The 19,054-nt window shown below is 43.5% G+C and overlaps 1 protein-coding gene across 4 annotated transcripts in view; it reads left to right on the forward strand.

The window, feature by feature from the left end:
- Positions 1-19,054, forward strand: part of SLC45A1 (solute carrier family 45 member 1) — an 84,290-nt gene that overhangs the window by 26,646 nt on the left and 38,590 nt on the right. Inside the window, exon 1 of one of the 4 annotated variants that reach the window (XM_043531832.1) lies at positions 15,196-15,769. The exons of 1 other annotated variant lie outside the window; for it this stretch is intronic. In XM_043531832.1, coding sequence (XP_043387767.1) covers positions 15,727-15,769 — 43 coding nt within the window. In that variant the 5' untranslated portion in view covers positions 15,196-15,726. Of the gene's footprint in view, positions 1-15,195; positions 15,770-19,054 lie in introns of those variants that run through there. 2 more of the 4 variants (XM_043531833.1, XM_037881370.2) reach the window with 2 other exon arrangements.

A 19,054-nucleotide genomic window follows, 5' to 3' on the forward strand; every position in this document is an offset into this window, starting at 1 on the left:
CAGTAGATATACTCCCTGGCTCATCTCAGGGATGCCTCTATCCCCAGGTGTGATGCATGTATCCCTCTCATGATGTCAGCTCTTATATCTGCTGGAATGACTGCCGAGTCCTCTTGAAACAAATTCCCATCTTGCCCACTCAGCTCATCTGTCACCTAGTAGTAGCTAGTGACCTCCTGCGGCACTTGCTCTTTGGACTCTAGCCAGCCCAGAAGCAGGAATAATTTTACTGGGCCTGTCACACCCAGAGGTGAAAGTGGGCTGGTATGGTGTACCGGTAAGAAGTGGCCGCCAGTACCGGCCCATACACAGCCCATGTTAAAGAGCGGTGCTATGAACAAAGTCTGTTACTGCTTCTTGTCCAGAGCTCTCTCTGCCGGTGGTGATGATGAGTAAGCACCTCATTCTAATTTTTCCTCCTCTTTTTCCTACATTGAATTATAAAATAAAACCAAGGAAAGGACACCACACAGAAATGCTCCCAGATCTTCCACCAGTGTCTCCCCTAAATCAAATTTATGTTGGTCCTGGAATTTATAATAACTTCCTGATCCACTAAAAAGTACCATATTTCTACCCTGCTCTTTTTCCTAGAGGGCCAGTGTGGCTATGAACATTTTCTACAGATCACAAACAGAAGAGGAATTCCACCTGATTATATATTATTCATACTACATGGGCAACAAATACTGGAACAGATATTTACAAACATAGTGCAATAACACAGGCATGTATACAGATAAGGCAAATGAGCTGTCTGAAAGGACAGCTTTTACAGTAACTTGCAGGGGCCCTAGATTTCCTAATCCTCCATGGCATGGCTGAAGCCTGTGCTATGAGGGTAGAAAGGGCAGCTTCCTCATACTGACATAACCAAAACTACAACTGGCACAAGTCAAGGGTGGAGAACTGGTGGGACATATTGGCAAGAGCTTGGTTCAACTGAGTTTCAAAATCTATCTACTGAGTATTCATTTGGATTATAAGGAAAACAACATCTGGCAGAAGTACAGGCCTCATTAGCTAATACTTCTCAAATATAGCCTTTCAAACATTTATAGTATAATATTATGACATAGCAATAGATTTGACAAAAGCTCTGGTTCAATGTGTCAATGTTCTAATATCTGTTTAGACCACATTAATTGCAAAACTGTTATAGCAAGAACTTAGTGGATCAGTGCTATTGGTAACAGGATGCAAGGCCTTCCACTTCTAGGTCATCAGTTCATTAGGCCCAAATTGATCACAATTGAAAGTTATCAGCATCTTAATGCTGTTTAGTGTGGAATGAATTGTTAGGTGTCAGTCTAGTGGACAGCTAAAGGGACAGCTGTCCACATCATAAAAATACCATCACAGATAGTTAAGCAGTGAATGGTAAAGCCATGCTAATTGGGGAGAGGCTAAGGACCCCTTTCTCGGAATGCTTAGTCAAGTTTCAGGCACTTTGGTAGAATAGAGTGCAAGAAACCTGAGGGGCAACTCTTTTGTGGGTGAAGAGACAATGAACATGCATATTTCACCAGCAGTAAAAAAAAATTTACTTGATAAATTAGATTTTGTTTAGAAATTATTTGTGACTCTAAAGTGGTATATTTTTCAGAGTAGCAGCCGTGTTAGTCTGTATCTGCAGAAAGAAAAGGAGTACTTGTGGCACCTTAGAGACTAACAAATTTATTTGAGCATAAGCTTTCGTGAGCTACAGCTCACTTCATCGAATGCATCCGATGAAGTGAGCTGTAGCTCACAAAAGCTTATGCTCAAATAAATTTGTTAGTCTCTAAGGTGCCACAAGTACTCCTTTTCTTTCTTAAAGTGGTATAGGAACTATGGGCATGCATGCTTAAATTCAAGCCTGTCAGGCATGTTTATCAGAACACTGCCATACTTAACATCAAGTAAACTGCCGTTTCCTAGCTTATTGGGCATAGAGAATCTCGTAGAATACTGGCAAAGAGATTTGGTAGGCATGTAGTCAGGTGAATGAGCTTTCAAAAATATGTTACTGCTGCTGTGCCAGATCCCTGCCTGGATGGTTTCTATTTTATGGCACATGAGTTTCACAAATAGAGAAAATGCAAATGAGTAATCGTGAGGATACATTTATTGTATGACCGTATTTTCATGTGCATTCCATTTTTATACTCAGTCTCTTATTTTGAGAATGTTGTACAGGGAGCAAATAAGGCCAGATAGTTCTGGATTTTTCTGGTCAAAAGAGGGGATCCTTCTGGTAAACATTCAGGACAAACATCAGGAAGTTAGTTCCCTTATTTAAGTGCCCTCATACACAATCTTAACTTGCCTGTATACATCTCCTGTGCTGTGGGAGAAGTGCCTTACTTACCTGATGTCTGGGCCTACTTTCAGAGTAAATTTTCTAGAGTTCTCTGTTTGTGAGGTGCTAAAAGAAGTTGATCTGAAACTCAAATGAGGAAAGTTAGCCATTATAATTACCTGAGAAGCCTTCTTCTTTATCTTCCTAACAGTACTACCTTTTTCCTAACTTGCCCAAGTGAGAATTTCTAAATGGCTTATAGTCTAATTATCCAATCAGTTAACTGATGTTGCCAGAACTCTGCTTATAATAAACAGAATTGGACTCTTTTTTTAAAAGGCACTTTAATTTTTTGAGTTGAGGGCTGCATATTTTTGGATTTGTTTTATTTGGAGGGGATGCTTATTTGGGCCTAAAGGCGGGCTGGGCTTATAGCACAGAAATTTTGCTTAATGTCCCGTGAAGAGAACTGTTCTGGTTGCTGTGCCGTTCCCAAATACATTTAAAATTCTGATAGGCTTTTTTAGTCCCAGTTCAGCACTCTGCTGAAGACCAGTAAGAGAAAGAGGGAGAGAATACCAAGGTGAGACGAGAGAGTCTCAGTGGTTGCCAACCCTCCAGGATTGTCCCGGAGTCTCTAGGAATTAAATATTATTTTTTAATTAAAGATTTCATCACGTGACAATCTCCAGGAATTTGTCTAACCAAAGTTAGCTTGACAAAGCAGAGCAGCAGTAACAGATGCTACAGAGCTGGTTTAGAATTTTTCAGTTTTTAGAGTTTAGAGTTTTCAGTTTTAAAAATGAAAATGTTTAGTTCCACCTGAAAAGTACATTTTTTAGATTTTTCAATTAACCAAAAAGTTTGGGAAAAAAATCATTTTCAGTTTGATCTGAAACTAGGGTTTCTTTTGTAATATCTTAATACTAAAAAAGTAATTCACACAGCGTTACTTGTGTCTTCTCTGGATACTGAAATTAAACACAGGTATCTCAGTTGACTATTCTACTGGCAGGTGATTTACTGGGATTTACAGTCTGAGGAGATGGAAGTATTTCTACCACTCTCAATGAGACTATTCCCTAGACCAGTGGTCCCCAAACTTTACACCTCAGACTCCCCCTTCCTCCTGTCAGCACCCCCCCAACCCCCCAGCCAGGGCTGGGAGAAGGGCCGCGGACAGCGGTAAGGAGACTGAGGCTGGGGCCCTAGGCCAGGAGCGGAGCGGGGTAGTGCTCCCTAGGGTTGCCAGGTATCCGGTTTTCAACCAGAAACCTGGTCGAAAAGGGACCCTGGCAGCTCCGGTCAACACCACTGGGCTGTTAAAAGTCCAGTTCACAGGGCTGGCAGGCTCCCTACCTGGTTCCATGTGGCTCCTGGAAACTGCAACATATCCCTTGGGCTTCTAGGTGGAGGGACAGCCAGGGGCCTCCGTGCACTCCCCCCGGCCAAGCGTCAGCTCCGCATTTTCCATTGGCCAGGACCTGTGGCCAATGGGAACTGTGGAGGCAGTGCCTGTGGGCAGAGGCAGCATGCATAGCTGCCTGGCCTATCCATTGAGGAGCCGAGGGACATGTCACCACTTCTGGGGAGCCCCTCGAAGTAAGTGCCCAGAGCCTACTCTTTGTACCCCCTTGTGCACCCCAATACCCTGCCCCAGCTCTGAGCCCCCTCCCGCACCCAAACTCCTTCCCAGAGCCTGCACCCCGCACTCTCTCCTGCACCTCTCCCCCACCCCTGAGACCTCTCCCGCACCCAAACTCCCTCCCAGAGCCTACACCCCATCCACACAGACCTCCGCATCCCCAATGCCCTGCCCGAGCCCCCTCCCACTCTCCAAACCCCTTGGCTCTACCCCCCAGCCCAGAGCCCCCTCCTGCACCCCAAACCCCTCATCCCCATCCCAGAGCCTGCCCCCCTACACCCTAACCAGAGCCCCCTCCCACACCCTGAACCCCTCATTTCTGGGGTGAGGGTGGGGGAGAGTGAGCAACAGAGGGAAGGGTGGGATAGAGTGAGTGGGGAGGGGTGGGGGGCCGGGCCACGGAGAAGGGCCAGGGCAGGGATCTTTAGTTTTGTGCGATTAGAAAGTTGGCAACCCCATGGGGGCTGGCCTGGGCCCAGCTGCACCCCACAAACCTTCCTCCACATGTCCCCCTCCCAATATTTGAATTCTGACTTCATTAAGATCTACTTTTCATTTCCTCTTGTGGCTTAGAAATGAGAGTCCTGCTGACAGAACTTAGGTCTGTGGTGTATTTGGGGAAGGAAGTCGAGCAGTACTTGCACTGCCTGATTCCTTGACAGACAAGTGAATAAGCAGCAGGTTAAAGAAAGTTTGAGCTGGACAGAGCCCCATTATTAAGATGAATGGGAGATGGAACAAACCATATTTAAAATATACATATATATTTTAAGAAACGTTATATGCAAATATGGTGTTAATATGAAGCAACTCTAGGATCTTCTTTTGACCAGAACAGTCAGTTCTGCAGCTCTCCAGTGTCCTTAAAGTCTCCCAGAGACTAGACAGATTACATTTTTTTCCAGCAGATTGAGTGTGCCAAATGTTTTTTGTTCATCTGATAGCAGTGCTCTTGTTTCAAGGGCTGAGTAGCTGAGCTGCTTCTCTGGAATTATAAATATAGACAGTGTATGTAGAGAGACTTATGGTTTAAATTGCCTAAACATTTTCATTCTAAAAGGTCATATTCAGTTAATAAATTTAATGTTTTATCTGTTGGCTGAAATTTGACACACTTGCTCTCAGTCTGAAATTTTCATCAAAAATGGCTGAGCCACTTTCAACCAGACCGTATAAAGAAGTGGTTAAGAACATAAGAATGATCAATTCTGGGTCAGACCAAAGGTCCATCCAGCCCAGTAGCCTGTCTACTGACAGCAGCCAATGCTAGGTGCCCCAGAGGGAGTGAACCTAACAGGTAAGGATCTAGTGATCTCTCTCCTGCCATCCATCTCCACCCTCTGACAAACAGATGCTAGGGACACCATTCCTTACCCATCCTGGCTAATAGCCATTAATGGACTTAACCTCCATGAATTTATCCAGTTCTCTTTTAAACCCTGTTATAGTCCTAGCCTTCACAACCTCCTCATGCAAGGAGTTCCACAGGTTGACTGTGCGCTGAGTGAAGAACTTCCTTTTATTTGTTTTAAACCTGCTACCCCTTAATTTCATTTTGTGGGCCCTAGTTCTTATGGGAACAAGTAAATAACTTTTCCTTATTCACTTTCTCATGATTTTATATACCTCTATCATATCCCCCCTTAGTCTCCTCTTTTCCAAGCTGAAAAGTCCTAGCCTCTTTAATTTCTCCTCATATGGGACCCATTCCAAACCCCTAACCATTTTAGCTGCCTTTTTCTGAATCTTTTCTAATGCCAGTATATCTTTTTTGATATGAGGGGACCACATCTGTACGCAGTATTCAAGATGTGGGCGTACCATGGATTTATACAAGGGCAATAAGATAGTCTCCATCTTATTCTCAATCCCTTTTTTAATGATTCCTAATATCCGGTTTGCTTTTTTGACTGCCACTGCACACTGCGTGGACATCTTCAGAGAACTATCCACAATGACTCCAAGATCTTTCTCCTGATTTGTTGTAGCTAAATTAGCCCCAACATCAGGTTCTCAAACTTTTGTATTGGTGACCCCATTCACACAGCAAACCTCTGAGTGACCCCTCCCTCCAAATTAAAACCACATTATTTTACATTTAACCCTATTATAAATGCTGGAGGTGAAGCGGGGTTTGGCAGTGCAGGCTGACAGCTTGTGACCCTCCCTCCCCCATCCATGTAAGAGCCTTGCAACTCTCTAAGAGGGTCAGAACCCCCAGTTTGAGAAACCCTGGTATAAAGATGTGCTTTACTGCTAACAAGGAATGTTTGTAACTTTTTTCCTGAATAGCTTTAGCACCTCATCAGCAAGTGAGGAAAACTTGAAATATGGCAGGGACTTCACATTGTTAGATTTGCCTGTAATTAGCTCACTGAAAATCAGATTTAATTTAGCCAAGTTACAGGGATTTAAAACTCTACTTTGCACATACACATAGAATTATGTTAAATGATTAAATTAATGATAAACATTCTATTAGCACTGTGCATGCCTGTACATATAAACTGAAAAATTCCTTTCAATAGATGTTTAAGGACCCTACTAGTTGTGCACATACATGCAATATAAAGTAGAGTGAAATTTCAGGTTTAATAGGTAGAAGACTGTGGGACATGCTCTGTAAAAGTGAGTTGTGAAAGAAGGCAGAGCTCAAAAGGAGTAATAAGGAGGCAAGTAAGCATATCAGTAGTAGTCTTATCCTGACAGCTGCTTATCCTTTATCAGCTGTCAGTGTTCTTTAGGCATCAGGGTAGAAATGAACCTTAAGATGATATTTGAAAGCAGATAGACCAGTGGCTTTATGTATATTCTTTATGGAATAATATTTGCATAATAGAGAGCATGAGAGAAAGCTCAAAGGTTCTTGTGGGAGAAGTGGACAAGTAGATGACTGTATACACCCTATACTAATCCACATTACTGAAGGAAAAATTCTGGTTGCTAGATTTTTCAGAAAATTACAGGCCAGTAAGGGAACAGGCAAAATATTATTCTATAATGTGCAAGTTTGCTGGCGCTTTATGTGAAAGTTGCTGCAATCATAATTTGAGACTGCCAGGCTGAGCTGGTGACTGGAGCTTCTAACATAGTGCATGTTACCTCTCCCCTTCAGCAAAGGCAGCAGTCTTCACTCTGAGTTTCTTCGCTTTTGGATTATGTTAGTTTCTCATTATTATGCAGAAAAGAGTATACTCCCTTCCCTGCCCCCCCCCCCCAAACATCACTGAAGAAAGTCTTCCTTTGATGCATAAAGGTCTGCTTGATGCCAGATGCAAGAGTCCAAAAGAGTCCATGCTCTGACATCTCCACAATTTATAGCCTCTTTCAATCTGATACATTAGTGCAATCATTCCATATTTCGACAGACCCATCTCAGATGTGCATGTTACATGGGAACATACGCCATAGGCGGAAAACTCTTGTAAGAGCTTTCATTTTCAATTTTTCAAAAATGAATTTAAAACTGCAGTGTTTCCCCTGTTCACTTGGCACTCAAGCTGTATATCACTAATTGTTGTCTCTTGCTTTAAATTAAGTCTTGGTGGATTTTCTGAAACTTGAAGTTTCTAAACCATGATTTGAGGGCTTCAGTAACTCAACCAGAGGTCTATTACAGGAGTGAGTGGGTGGGTGAGGTTTTGTGGCCTGCAATGTGCAGGAGATTAGACTGTATGATCATAATAGTCCCTTCTGACCTTAAAGTGTGAGTCTATGAAGATGAATCCACCACCTGAGGAAGAATTCAGCATCAAAATCCGCAAAAGACCTATTTAGTTAAGAATGTGTTGTTGTAATTGGGATGTACATGACAACTTCAGAATAATATTAACCAAACCATTTACACTGAGGAATGGAACTAAATGGTTCTATCTGTATTAAGCTTTGTGCTCAGGGCATTGGTCATTCTGCATATGCATGCACACTTTTTAAACTTTAGTAATTCTAAGTAGTAACTGACTGAGGCACACACTCAAGAGGTTAGTGTGGCTATTAACCAGTGAGTAGACACTGCAAAGTGAGAGATGGAAATAGTAAGGCAACTGAATGAATGGAAATACTAAATTAGAATCTAAAACTGGAGGAGACGGGCCACTATGGCCTAAAATCTTCCATCTCTATAAACAGTTAATTGAGGAGTGTGACAGTTATTCATGCTCATGTTAGCCACCTGCTCTTTTGCACATATAGCACACTGAGTTATTGCAACATGTACCTTAGCACTTGTAAATATGTTTAACCTTGGGAAAAGGTTGTGTCATGTAGTTTCCTAGCACCCTAGAAAGATGGAATGTTTTCAGTAATAATTAACAGCTCTCTAGAGGTTAATGAACTGCAGAGCAAACAGCCTTTTTACAAACAAATGATTGTTTTATAACTTTTATTTAAAAAAAAAACAAAACAACCACACAGAACTAATACAAAGAGGGTGGAGAAACACTTAAGTCAAGTTTAGTAAAATATAGCCATGTTGTCTCTTTATAGGCCTCAATCCTGAAAAGCCCTGCATGCTCTTGCCCTTATCTAGCAAAGCATTTAGGCATATGATTAATTTTAAGCACATGTAGTAGTTCCACTATAGTGCTCAGAACCTTCCAGGATTGAGCCCCTAAGGAGTAAAAATTGATACAGAGTCATAGAAATATAGAACTGGAAGGGACCTCAAGAAGTCATCTAGTCCAGCCCCGCACCCTGCACTGAGGCAGGACCTAATACACCTAGACCATCCCTCACATATTTGTCTAGCCTGTTCTTAAAACCCTTCAAAGATGGAATTCTAAAACCACCCTTGGAAGCCTGTTCCAGAGCTGAAGTACCCTCATAGTTAGAAAGCTTTTCCTAATATCTAACCCTCCTTTGCTTCAGATTAAGCTGGTTACATCCCATCCTACCTTTTAGTGAACATGTAGAACAACTGATCAGTCACCATCATCTTAATAACAGCCCTTAATATATGTGAAGGCATATCAGATTTCCTCCTCAGTATCCCCCCACCCCCCCAAGAAACATGGACAGTTTTAATTTTTCTTCATAGGTCATTGTAGAAGGTGCCACTGCTCTGCCCTCTAGTCCCCCACTTCCAGGCCTCTTTCCTTCACAGGGACTCCACACAGTTGCTTGTCCAATTGCCACCCTTTTGGGGGTTGCAGGTATATACAGACAGTAACTCAAAACAAAACTCAGAGTCCCAAAAATCTGTTTTCTAAGGCATAGCACTTACCTCAGAACCTGGCTTTGGCTTGCAGCTATCCTGCTCAGAGAAGACTTCTTTATAGACATCCCAGGGTCAGTTCTCCCAAACAATTACTTCAGCTCTCTTATAAGGAGCCAGCTGCTTGCAGTTCCCTCTCCACATCAGGTGTCTCTGGTTAGTTCATTTAGCATGTCTGCTCCAGGCTTCAAGTCTCCTGTGTGTAAGCGGGGGAACAGTCCCGCTATTGTGGGGAACTTTCCTGGCTTCTGTACTACCCCGGTGAAGTGGGCTAGCGAAAGGATCTGAGTCCTCGCTCCCACTTCCTTTACCCAGTGGCCTCCCTGTCCTTGACGACTCCCCTTCCACTCTCCTTTTCTGGCAGAGTCCTCGTAACCCCAACGGGGCTGGGCCCAGGATTCCTGGGGGGCTCGACCCCCAACCCAGCTGTGGTCACCTAGGACAGGGGTTAGGGTGTCCCCACTCCGGGGTACTCTCTCTGCACTGGGCACTTCTCTGACCCACTGACCATTACATACAATTTAAAGCAAATGCAAGTTATTTAATCAACAATTAATTTTTAAAAGAATACGGAAAAATGGGAAAGATTAAAGGAAACACATCAACCCGCTCTGTGGCAGGGAACGTCACAAACAGTGTCTCTGGAATGTCAGGGCAGTTGACAGTCTGTTTCTTGTAAGTCCCAGGCCTTCTTCTCAGACCCTGGCTGTGCTGCAGGGATACTGTGGGTTGGACACTTGCTCTGGTGGTGGCCACACGCTCTCAGGCTCTAAGTGGTAGGACCCTTCTTTCCAGTGTCACCCCCGCCCTGTTGGGGTTACGATCCAAGCCTGGCCTGCAGAGCCTCTTGGCTGAGGTGTCTCCCTGTGCCAGGCCCGCTGCCCAGGGTCCCCCTCGCTCTCTCCAGCTGCTCACCACACCCAGCTCTGGATTGCTCCAGCCCCAGCTGCACCACTCTGTCTCAGCACTGCTGCTCTGCCTCCAGCTCCCTGGGCTGCTTCTTTGGCCCCTGTGGCTCTGGTTGCTACAGCTCTGCTCCCAGGACAGGTCTGCTCTGCAGGCTGCTTCTGTGACTCTGCTCCCAGCGCTGACCTACTTCATGGGCTGCTTTTCTGGCCCCTCTGGCTCTGGTTGCTGCAGCTTTGCTCCCAGGGCAAGTCTGCTCTTTCTGGGCTGTGCCTCTAGCTTTAGGGCTGCAGCTCTGCTCCCAGGACAGGGTCTGCTCTCTCTGGACTGCTTTTCTGGTCCCTCTGGATCTGGCCCAGCTCTGCTCCCCAGCTTAGCTTAGGCCCCTGCTTTCTCCTTAGCTTGGCCCCACTCTGTCTGAGCCAGGCAAATCCAGCTCACACGGAGGATGGGACCTCTCTGGCCTCCTGACTCTCCGATTAGCCTGCCTGCCCTGTCATTCAGGCTGACCTGCAGCATTGGCCTCTCCCCATTGTTCCTGGGGACTATCAGTCTCAGGGTCCTGGTTTCCCATAGACCCTTCCCCTTTTAGTACTGGGAGCTAGCCAACCAAAACACCCCCACTGAATGTTAATAAGGGGGCAACAGTCCCCTTACATGTGGACAGCTCCCTCACTTCCTCTTACTTCCTTTGCTCTCTCACAGTCACATTTTCTAAACCTTTTGTCCTTTTTGTTGCTCTCCTCTGGACTCTCTCCAATTTGTCCAGATCTATCTTAATGTGTGGAGTCCAGAACTGGACACAGTACACCAGTTGAGGCCTCACCCGCACCAAGTAGAGTGAGATGCTTACCCAGAGACAACGTGTAACTGTTGAAGGGGGGCATAATTTAAAGGTTCTGATGGTATGCAGCAGAGTTCAGGGAAGAGCATATAAACTCTGGCAAAAATCTGGTGGGAGGGAGGGTATATGACCCTATTGCCTCTGCATTTACCCATGTCTTACATGTGGCATTCCTGTTAATACACTTCAGAATATTAGCCTTTTTCACAACTGCATCACATTGTTGACTCATTCAATTTGTGATCCACTGTAACCCCCAGATCCCTTTCAGCAGTACTACCACCAAGCTATTTCCTCATTTTATATTTGCCCATTTGATTTTTCTTTCTTAAGTGTAGTGCTTTGCACTTATCTTTATTGAATTTCATCTTGTTGATTTCAGACCAGTTCCCCAATTTGTGAAGGTTGTTTTGAATTCTAATCCTGTCCTCCAGAGTGCTAGCAATTCCCTCCCATCCCCCAGCCTCCCCTGCCCTTTGGAGTCATCTGCAAATTTTGTATGCATTCTCTCCGTGGTTTAGTTATAAGCCAGTTCCTTAACAGGATGCATTTAATCAGGCCCTCCTGACTTAAATCTAAATTATCTAAATATTCTTTAACCTGTATTTTCCCCATTTTGGCTTGTGTTCCTTCCTCCTTGTTGCTATATTAATTGTTTTAAGTATCTGGTCACCATTAACCTTTTTAGTAAAGACTGAAGCAAAATAGGTATTAAACACCTCAGTCTTCTTGATGTCATCCATTATTAGCTCTGCTTTCCCATTAAATACTGAGCCTACAGTTTCCTTCATCTTTCTCTTGCTCCTAATGTATTTGTAGAACCTCTTCTTATTACCTTTTATGTCCCTTATTAGGTGTAGCTCATTTTGCTCCTCAGCCTTTCTGATTTTGTCCCTACATACTTGTGCCATTCTTTTTTACTTCTCCTTAGTAATTTATCCATGTTTCCACTTTTTGTGGGATTCCTTTTTGATTTTTGACATGTGTCGTGCTGTTCTACCTCCCTTTGAAAATGGGGACATCATCATAAAAATACCTCCTGAAGGGGTTGTTTCTCAGAAACTCTAACAGTTAGTATGCCAGTTAAGGCTATATTTAAAAAATGAGTAACCCTTTTTGTTTGAGATTGTGTCTGCCTCGGTTGCCACCTTTCTGTTTGCTGGTAACCAGATTCCCTGAGGCTCTTCCCCCAAGGCCCTACTCTCTCTCTTCTCCCCTAAGGTCCTGTCCCTGTCACTCACTGGATCATCTCAGGGAGCCTGCCTGTAAGTAGGATGCGGCCCTGGCTGAGCAGGGGCTGGTGAGGGTTAATGAACCGGTGCCTCCCCTGAACCCCATGGTAACCAGGCTTTTGGTTCGGGTGCCATTTTCAATTTGAAAACTGGGCACCTGGCAACCCTAATTTTATGGCACCTGGACACAGAAGCCAAAAACTGAACTGTCCATGTAAAACCTGGATGAGTGGCAACCTAGCACCAGGCTGGGAGAGCGGTGGTTCAAGACAACATGCCCACCCACATATTGGAACTTAAGGTGGTTTGAGATTATGCATAGCAGGACCTTGTGGGGGGTGGGAGGTTAGTGCTCCTTTGTGCTGAGAAAGTTATTTGATAGTTGAGACCAGAAGATCCTTGTATACAGGGGTCCTCCTATCTTATCTCCTGAAGTGGGTGCTTAAGAGCCACACTGTCCTCACCAAGGATGCACCTAGTTCAGCTCCACCAGAGTTAGTAATATCAGGAATCCTAGGTAAAGATTTTCTTCCTACATGCAGCTGTTTTGAGTGTGGTGACTCAACTGATTTTAGTAGCGTGACCATTAATGTACACTGGTGTCATTTGAAATTAGAATTGGTCCAGTAGCTGCTATCAGGTTTGATCAAAGCGTCAACTTATTCTGCACAGAGCAGAGCTGTATGTCACAGTGCTTCAAACACTAGCAGCAGCCGCCTGTGGCTGGTATACACCATAGCTTGTGACATTTTTAATGCCAATGGAACTGAAACACTCTTAGCGTGGACAAGATTTGTTACTCTCCTCTCATTTAATCTGTACTTCAAACATGTCCAATTTGATAACAAAATGACCTCTTTCTAGGCTACACCACAAGTATGAAACAGGATTTTAGTACAGTTTGGACCTATTCACACTGGCTGACCATATCACGTTACAAATTAGTTTAGCTGGAATCACTTTAAAATGGAGTTTAAACATAGTTCCTTAACTCCTTTGATGGCCTGTGAAAATAGGTTGGATAGGGCTTCATTCTCATTTTAGCTCCACAGAGAGGAGAATTCAGTTTTGTAACATTCTGACATAGTCATCAGCCACTGTAGAAGCATGTCCATGCCTCAGTTTCCCTGTTGTAGTTGTTTTCCTGCTTCTGTGCCTTAGTTTCCCTTTGCTGGTACAGTCTCCAGCCAGACTAAGAATCCTTCCTTTCCAGGGTAAACAAAATAAGTCCAAACCTTCATCCTTCTGTATAGGGGCTCCACTAAATCCTTCAAAATAGCCAGACCCCTCTGCCTAGTGCCTATGTGACCTTAACCTCCTACCTTTGTATTAGGACTTCATGACATAACTGCTCAGAGGTGCCATTCAAATAGTCCTCTGGTCTGAAAAGGCTTCTGTAAAACAATCTGATTGATTTGTGTTGGATTATCATCACTAGTACTATTTAATTTTATGATAGTAGTCTGCAAAGGCCCCAATCAGGATTGAGGGCCCCTTTGTGCGTGGCATTGTATAAAACACACAGAAGACGGTTCCTACTCCGAACAGGTCAGTCCAAAACAAAGTACAGAAAGGAATGGGGGGGGTGGGGGGCGGGGGAGGGAGAGAAGAATGGGTCACAGCTGTAAGAAAGTGTTCATGGTGGCCAGTTATGTGCACAACTAGATGGTTTTGAGACAGATGTACATAATTATAAAAGTCTACGTTTGATTAGCACTATCCTAAGTTATCATCCTCTGAACAGAGTGAATTGGAAGCTAAACCAACCTCTGCTTTCCCATGAGAGCCAAAGCAGCAATTATTTAGAATTGAAAAGCTGTGTTTCATGTTTGTGATCAGCCTGCACTAGATGGGCTAATGGTGCTACTAAAGTAACGATAAATTATGTTATATTCAGTCTCATTAACTGGACCAAGAAGTGAAAAATATGGTACTTCCCTTTCAGGCATCTAGCACTTCTGCTATGGGATAAGTGTTACACTTTTTGATGGTCAGATTAATACATATTGCAGAGTTCAATTAGACTGCCTCATAACTTTAGCAGAGTTCACCGTTAATACATTTCAATTGGTTACATACTCCAAAGTACTGTGCTGCAGTTCTGGTAATACGTTAGTTCATGTACCTGTGGATAAGGCACTGTAGTAGAACTCAAATTAAATTCTTAGCGTCGCCATACACTCCCTATATCACCTTGGACAAATAATTTAATCTCTCGCTGGACTTCATTTAGCTAAATATGAAATGGAGAAAATAATCCTTCCTTTGGTCCACCCATCCTTTGTCAGTTTTGTTTATTTGGATTGATAATGGTTCTGGGCATGGGTTGTCTGTTACTATGAGTTTGTACAGTGCCTTTTCATAATGGAACCCTGATTTTTCGTTGGAGCCTCTAGCTGCTACCATAAAACCAAGAATAAGCAATATGTATATAAAATATCAATTTATCCATCCCTTTGAAAGCCCAATAGGCTGTTTATCTCTCAGCAAATAGCAATAATTGTTTTAGTTCCCCCCTCCCCCACATCCTGTAACATGTAAGCAATCTATACTGATAAGAATTAGTATTCATAGACTATCCTTAATATAGGTTACTTATGGGGCACCTGTAGAGTTAGGCTTTTTCCATAATAGATAGCTCCATCTACACTAAGCATGTTAAATAAGTTTTACAAAAATTCCATCTGGCCCTGGTATCTTCAGCTGATCCTTGGCACTCTTCCTATTGTAGAAGCAATTGAGTTTACCTTTCTGCAATTACACACAACTGCTGCTTTGTAGGCACCAGGGAATGCACTGCACAAGGAAGCTGCAGCTCCTCCTACAGACACTAGTCATTCTGTAACAAACTGAACCTCTGCTAGCTTGTGTCATTGAATCCAGATTCTTCTTTGCAAAAGGGACTTTTGCTTGGCCTTTAAGTATTCTATAGCTGCAGTACCTGACTATTAGGCATTTTTTTCAGTGCATTGAGCTGGCAGTACAAACATTTGGTCTCCCAGGAAAGAATCTAATTATGCTTGAAAGAGAATCTGCTGCTTCCAGGTGGCCTCAGATCCATTGATCTTAATTGAAAAACATGTTAAATTAAGTTTAAAAACAACAAAAAAAAACCTTTAAGAGAACAATAAATTCTGTGTTGTTGCCTGAAGCAGAATTTCGCTCAGCTGGAGCTAATGTTTTCCTCAGAGAAAGGATTATGGAGATCCTGAGAGAGGTTTCCAAGAAACAGAGACCTAACCCTGATCCAAGTTAGGCAAATAATGCGGTGTCTGTCTACTGGCAAGTGAAACACTGAGCCTAAAATGAAGCTGTAAATGAGGGAGGAGATAAATACACTGTCAGAGGTTGTTTCACAGAAAGACCAAACAAAGGGATTTAAATGAATAGAGAACATCTTTCTCCCAGAGAAAACATCATGGTAGGAGGGAATAATGGAGATTCACAGCAAAAAATAAATATAGTCATCACCAAAACTCACCCTTTTGAGCTCTGTTGAGTTAAACTAGAACAAAGTAAACTGGAGACTCCACATCTTAACAATTTACATGTACATTTACAGCAAAGAAAGAAGAGATTTGGAACTTCTGTCCAGGCCCAAAAAGAATGCATTGCAGGAATCCGGTTCATTCTCACCATCAGTACCCTGGTAAGGAATATACGGTCCTATTCCACAATCCCAAACAAACAAGCTACATTAAAGGACACAAAAGTCATAAGGGCACCTCTTGGTGGATAATTGTATCTACTTTGGCTAATGTCGTGAATCTCTCCAAAGTTGGTAACTCTCACACAGCAGTCATCTACATGATTTTCTGGGCAGAATATTTTAACACTTGACAGACCACTGTATTAAGGGCCAGGTGGAACATACTATCAATAAAGGAAAACAAATTATAAGTGGCTCCTAAACATCATTGTACCCTGCCTTATCTTCAGAGGTCCCCATAGCATCTCTCTCTTGTAGGCTGAAATGGGACAGAAGATGGCTAAAGCATAGATCCTGGAAGTCACATCCCAAATCACTTTGTCTGTAGGATAAAATGTATTAAATGGCTGTAGAGTTGGAGACATCATAACATGCCCATAATGGTAATATAATAAATACACTAGAACCTCAGAGTTATGAACACCAGAGTTACAAACTGACCAGTCAACCACACTCCTCATTTGGAACTGGTAATATGCAATCAGGCAGCAGCAGAGGAAAAACAAAAACAAAAAAAACCACACACTGTACAGTACTGTGTTAAATGTAAGCTACATAAAAAAGAAAATTTAAAAAATATTTGACGAGGTAAGGAAACTGTTTCTGTGCTTGTTTCATTTAAATTAAAATGACTAAAAGCAGCATTTTTCCATCTGCATAGTAAAGTTTCAAAGCTGTATTAAGTCAATGTTCAGCTGTAAACTTTTGAAAGAACAACCATAACATTTTGTTCAGAGTTACAAACAACCTCCATTCCAAAGGTGTTTGTAACTCTCAGGTTCTACTGTAGATAAATTCTCAAAAATATATTCCTGTGCTCTGGTCCAGGTCCACATAGAAATTGTTAAAATCCAAACTCTTTATGAATCGCTTAAAAGGAATCATTTTGGTATTAATTTGCTCCCAAGTTGTATTACATTAGAGATGCATCAGTCCTAATACAATCTTTAAGTGCTTGCATTTCAACTCTAACTTTGATTTTTTTCTGGTTTGCCTTCATCTTCTCTTGATCACATGCCCTACGGGCTGAAGTTGTATTTAGCGTTGCATTCATTTTTCTTTGTATAATTTTAGTCCAGCAGTCCCAGTTGCCTTAAGAATGTTATGTTCTTCCTCAGACCGTGCATAAACTTGCAGAATCTCACTTATTTTCCTCTGGAAGTTTCCTGGGATGTCTAGGATTCTGAATGTGAGGTGACAAAAAGCAGTATTTTCTGAACAGCATCTTAAAGTTGTTGGGTTAGCATTGTCGTAATGGAACAGAACTTGTCAGAAGCTATAAACTGCATTTGCTGAAGAGACTGTTAATTGGAGACCATAATTTCCACTTTGGAAAGCATATATCTTTCCAATTTTACAGTGATGCTCTTTAGGTCTACGCAGATACAGATGGATCATACAGATGGATCAGTTCCTCCCCCCGCCAATGGGCACTGAAGGGTATGGCACATCACTCTGTCTCAGTAATATGTTCTATTACAGTATCCCATCCACTTCTTCCTTCACTTTGAGAAAGAATGGGATTGTGAACCTCTAGGCCAGAGGTGGGCAAACTACATCCCGCGGGCCACATCCGGCCAGCAGGACCATCCTGCCCAGCCCCTAAGCTCCTGGCCCGGGAGGCTAGTCCCCCTCCCACACAGCCATGCAGGCAGCAGGGCTGTGAGCTCTTGCTGCTCTGAGCAGCATGGTAAGGGGGTCCTGGGGGGCAGTCAGGGGACAGGGAGCAGTTGGATGGGGCGGAAGTTCTTGGGATCATGGGGGTTGGATAGGGCATGGGAGTCCCAGGGGGCCTGTCAGGGGACAGGGGACAAGGAGTGGGGGAGGTTCAATAGGGGGTGGGATCCCAGGGGGGCAGTCAGGGGACAAAGAGCAGGGGCAGGTTGGATGGGTCAGGGGTTCTGAGAGGGACAATCAGGAAGTGGGAGGGAGCAAATAGTGGGCAGGGGCCAGGCTGTTTGGGGGGCACAGTCTTCCCTACTCAGTCCTCCATACAGTTTTGCACCCCAATGTGGCCCTCGGGCCAAAAAGTTTGCCCACCCCTACTCTAGGCCATGCTGAGGGCATAAGTCATGGCCTCCTCTTTGACTAGAATCTGCACTGTTTCTTCTTTAAGTGGGACATTTTTATTGTTCCAATTTCCTCTAAGCATTTTATTAAGGTCCATCTTGATGATTGCAGTTTGGTCTAGGAGGTGGACCAATTAACAACAAAGGCTTCAAACACTTCCTTGCCTTGTAGTTTTTGCTGAAATGTTTTAAAATAAAAAAGTCAGCTTGAGCAAACACTCAGTGTGGAAAATTTCAGCCTGAATGCTTAAAGTTTGGCAGAGTTATAAGTAACAGAAAACAGGGCCTTATAATGGATAGTGTTAGATAAACTTAGCTATTGGCATTGCTACCAGCTTGCCTATTGTTAGGAAAACTATATCATACCAATTTTTTTCTCTCTATGCTTTACTGTAGAGCTTCTGCCTAGAACATTCCCCAGTCTGCTACTGCTTGGTTTCTTGTTGGGTGTAATGTGTCTACTGTGACCGGGTCAGGCCAGACAGCTACAGGAGAATGCTCCTTGTAGCAACGAATGTTGCACCCAGGGCATTTCTGGAAACCAGGCCAGCCTACCCGGGCAGTGAACGGACAAGGGCAGCAATCATGTGGACTGAGAGCATCTTGCTGGGCTGAGCAGATGGTGTCTCCTGCAGCTGCCACTGGTGCCTTGCACACTCTGCACAAAGGCAGGTATATTAGACCCAGGATAGGCAGGTCCCTTTTCCCTTAGTAGGTGAACAGGGTTATTCTAGGTTAATTAGGACACCTGGGGCCAATCAAGGGCCTGCCAGAACCTATTAAAGCCTCCCCTCCAGTCAGACAGGGGCATGCGCTAGGAACTGAGAGAGGAAGGTGAGCTACTGGAGACCTTGGTGGTGCAGATGCTGGAACCCTGCTCCAGCAGGGTGTTGGCAGCAAGCCCAGGGACATGGGGGAAAACTGAGGGAAAGAGGAATACCCTAGCCCACTGCTAAACAGAAGCACGGGACCCACCAAGGCGGAGAAGAAGCAGCTCAATCACACCACATATATTTTCACAGCTGGGCTGATGTGCAGAAATTTAAGAATAGGGCCCTTACAATAATATGTAACTGTGTCTATTTAATATATTCTGTTTCCATGAATAATCAAGATTTATTGACATGTAAAATGCTACCTGGAAGAAACATATTTA

Source organism: Chelonia mydas, chromosome 18 (assembly GCF_015237465.2).
Source record: "Chelonia mydas isolate rCheMyd1 chromosome 18, rCheMyd1.pri.v2, whole genome shotgun sequence".
Lineage (NCBI taxonomy): Eukaryota > Metazoa > Chordata > Testudines > Cheloniidae > Chelonia > Chelonia mydas.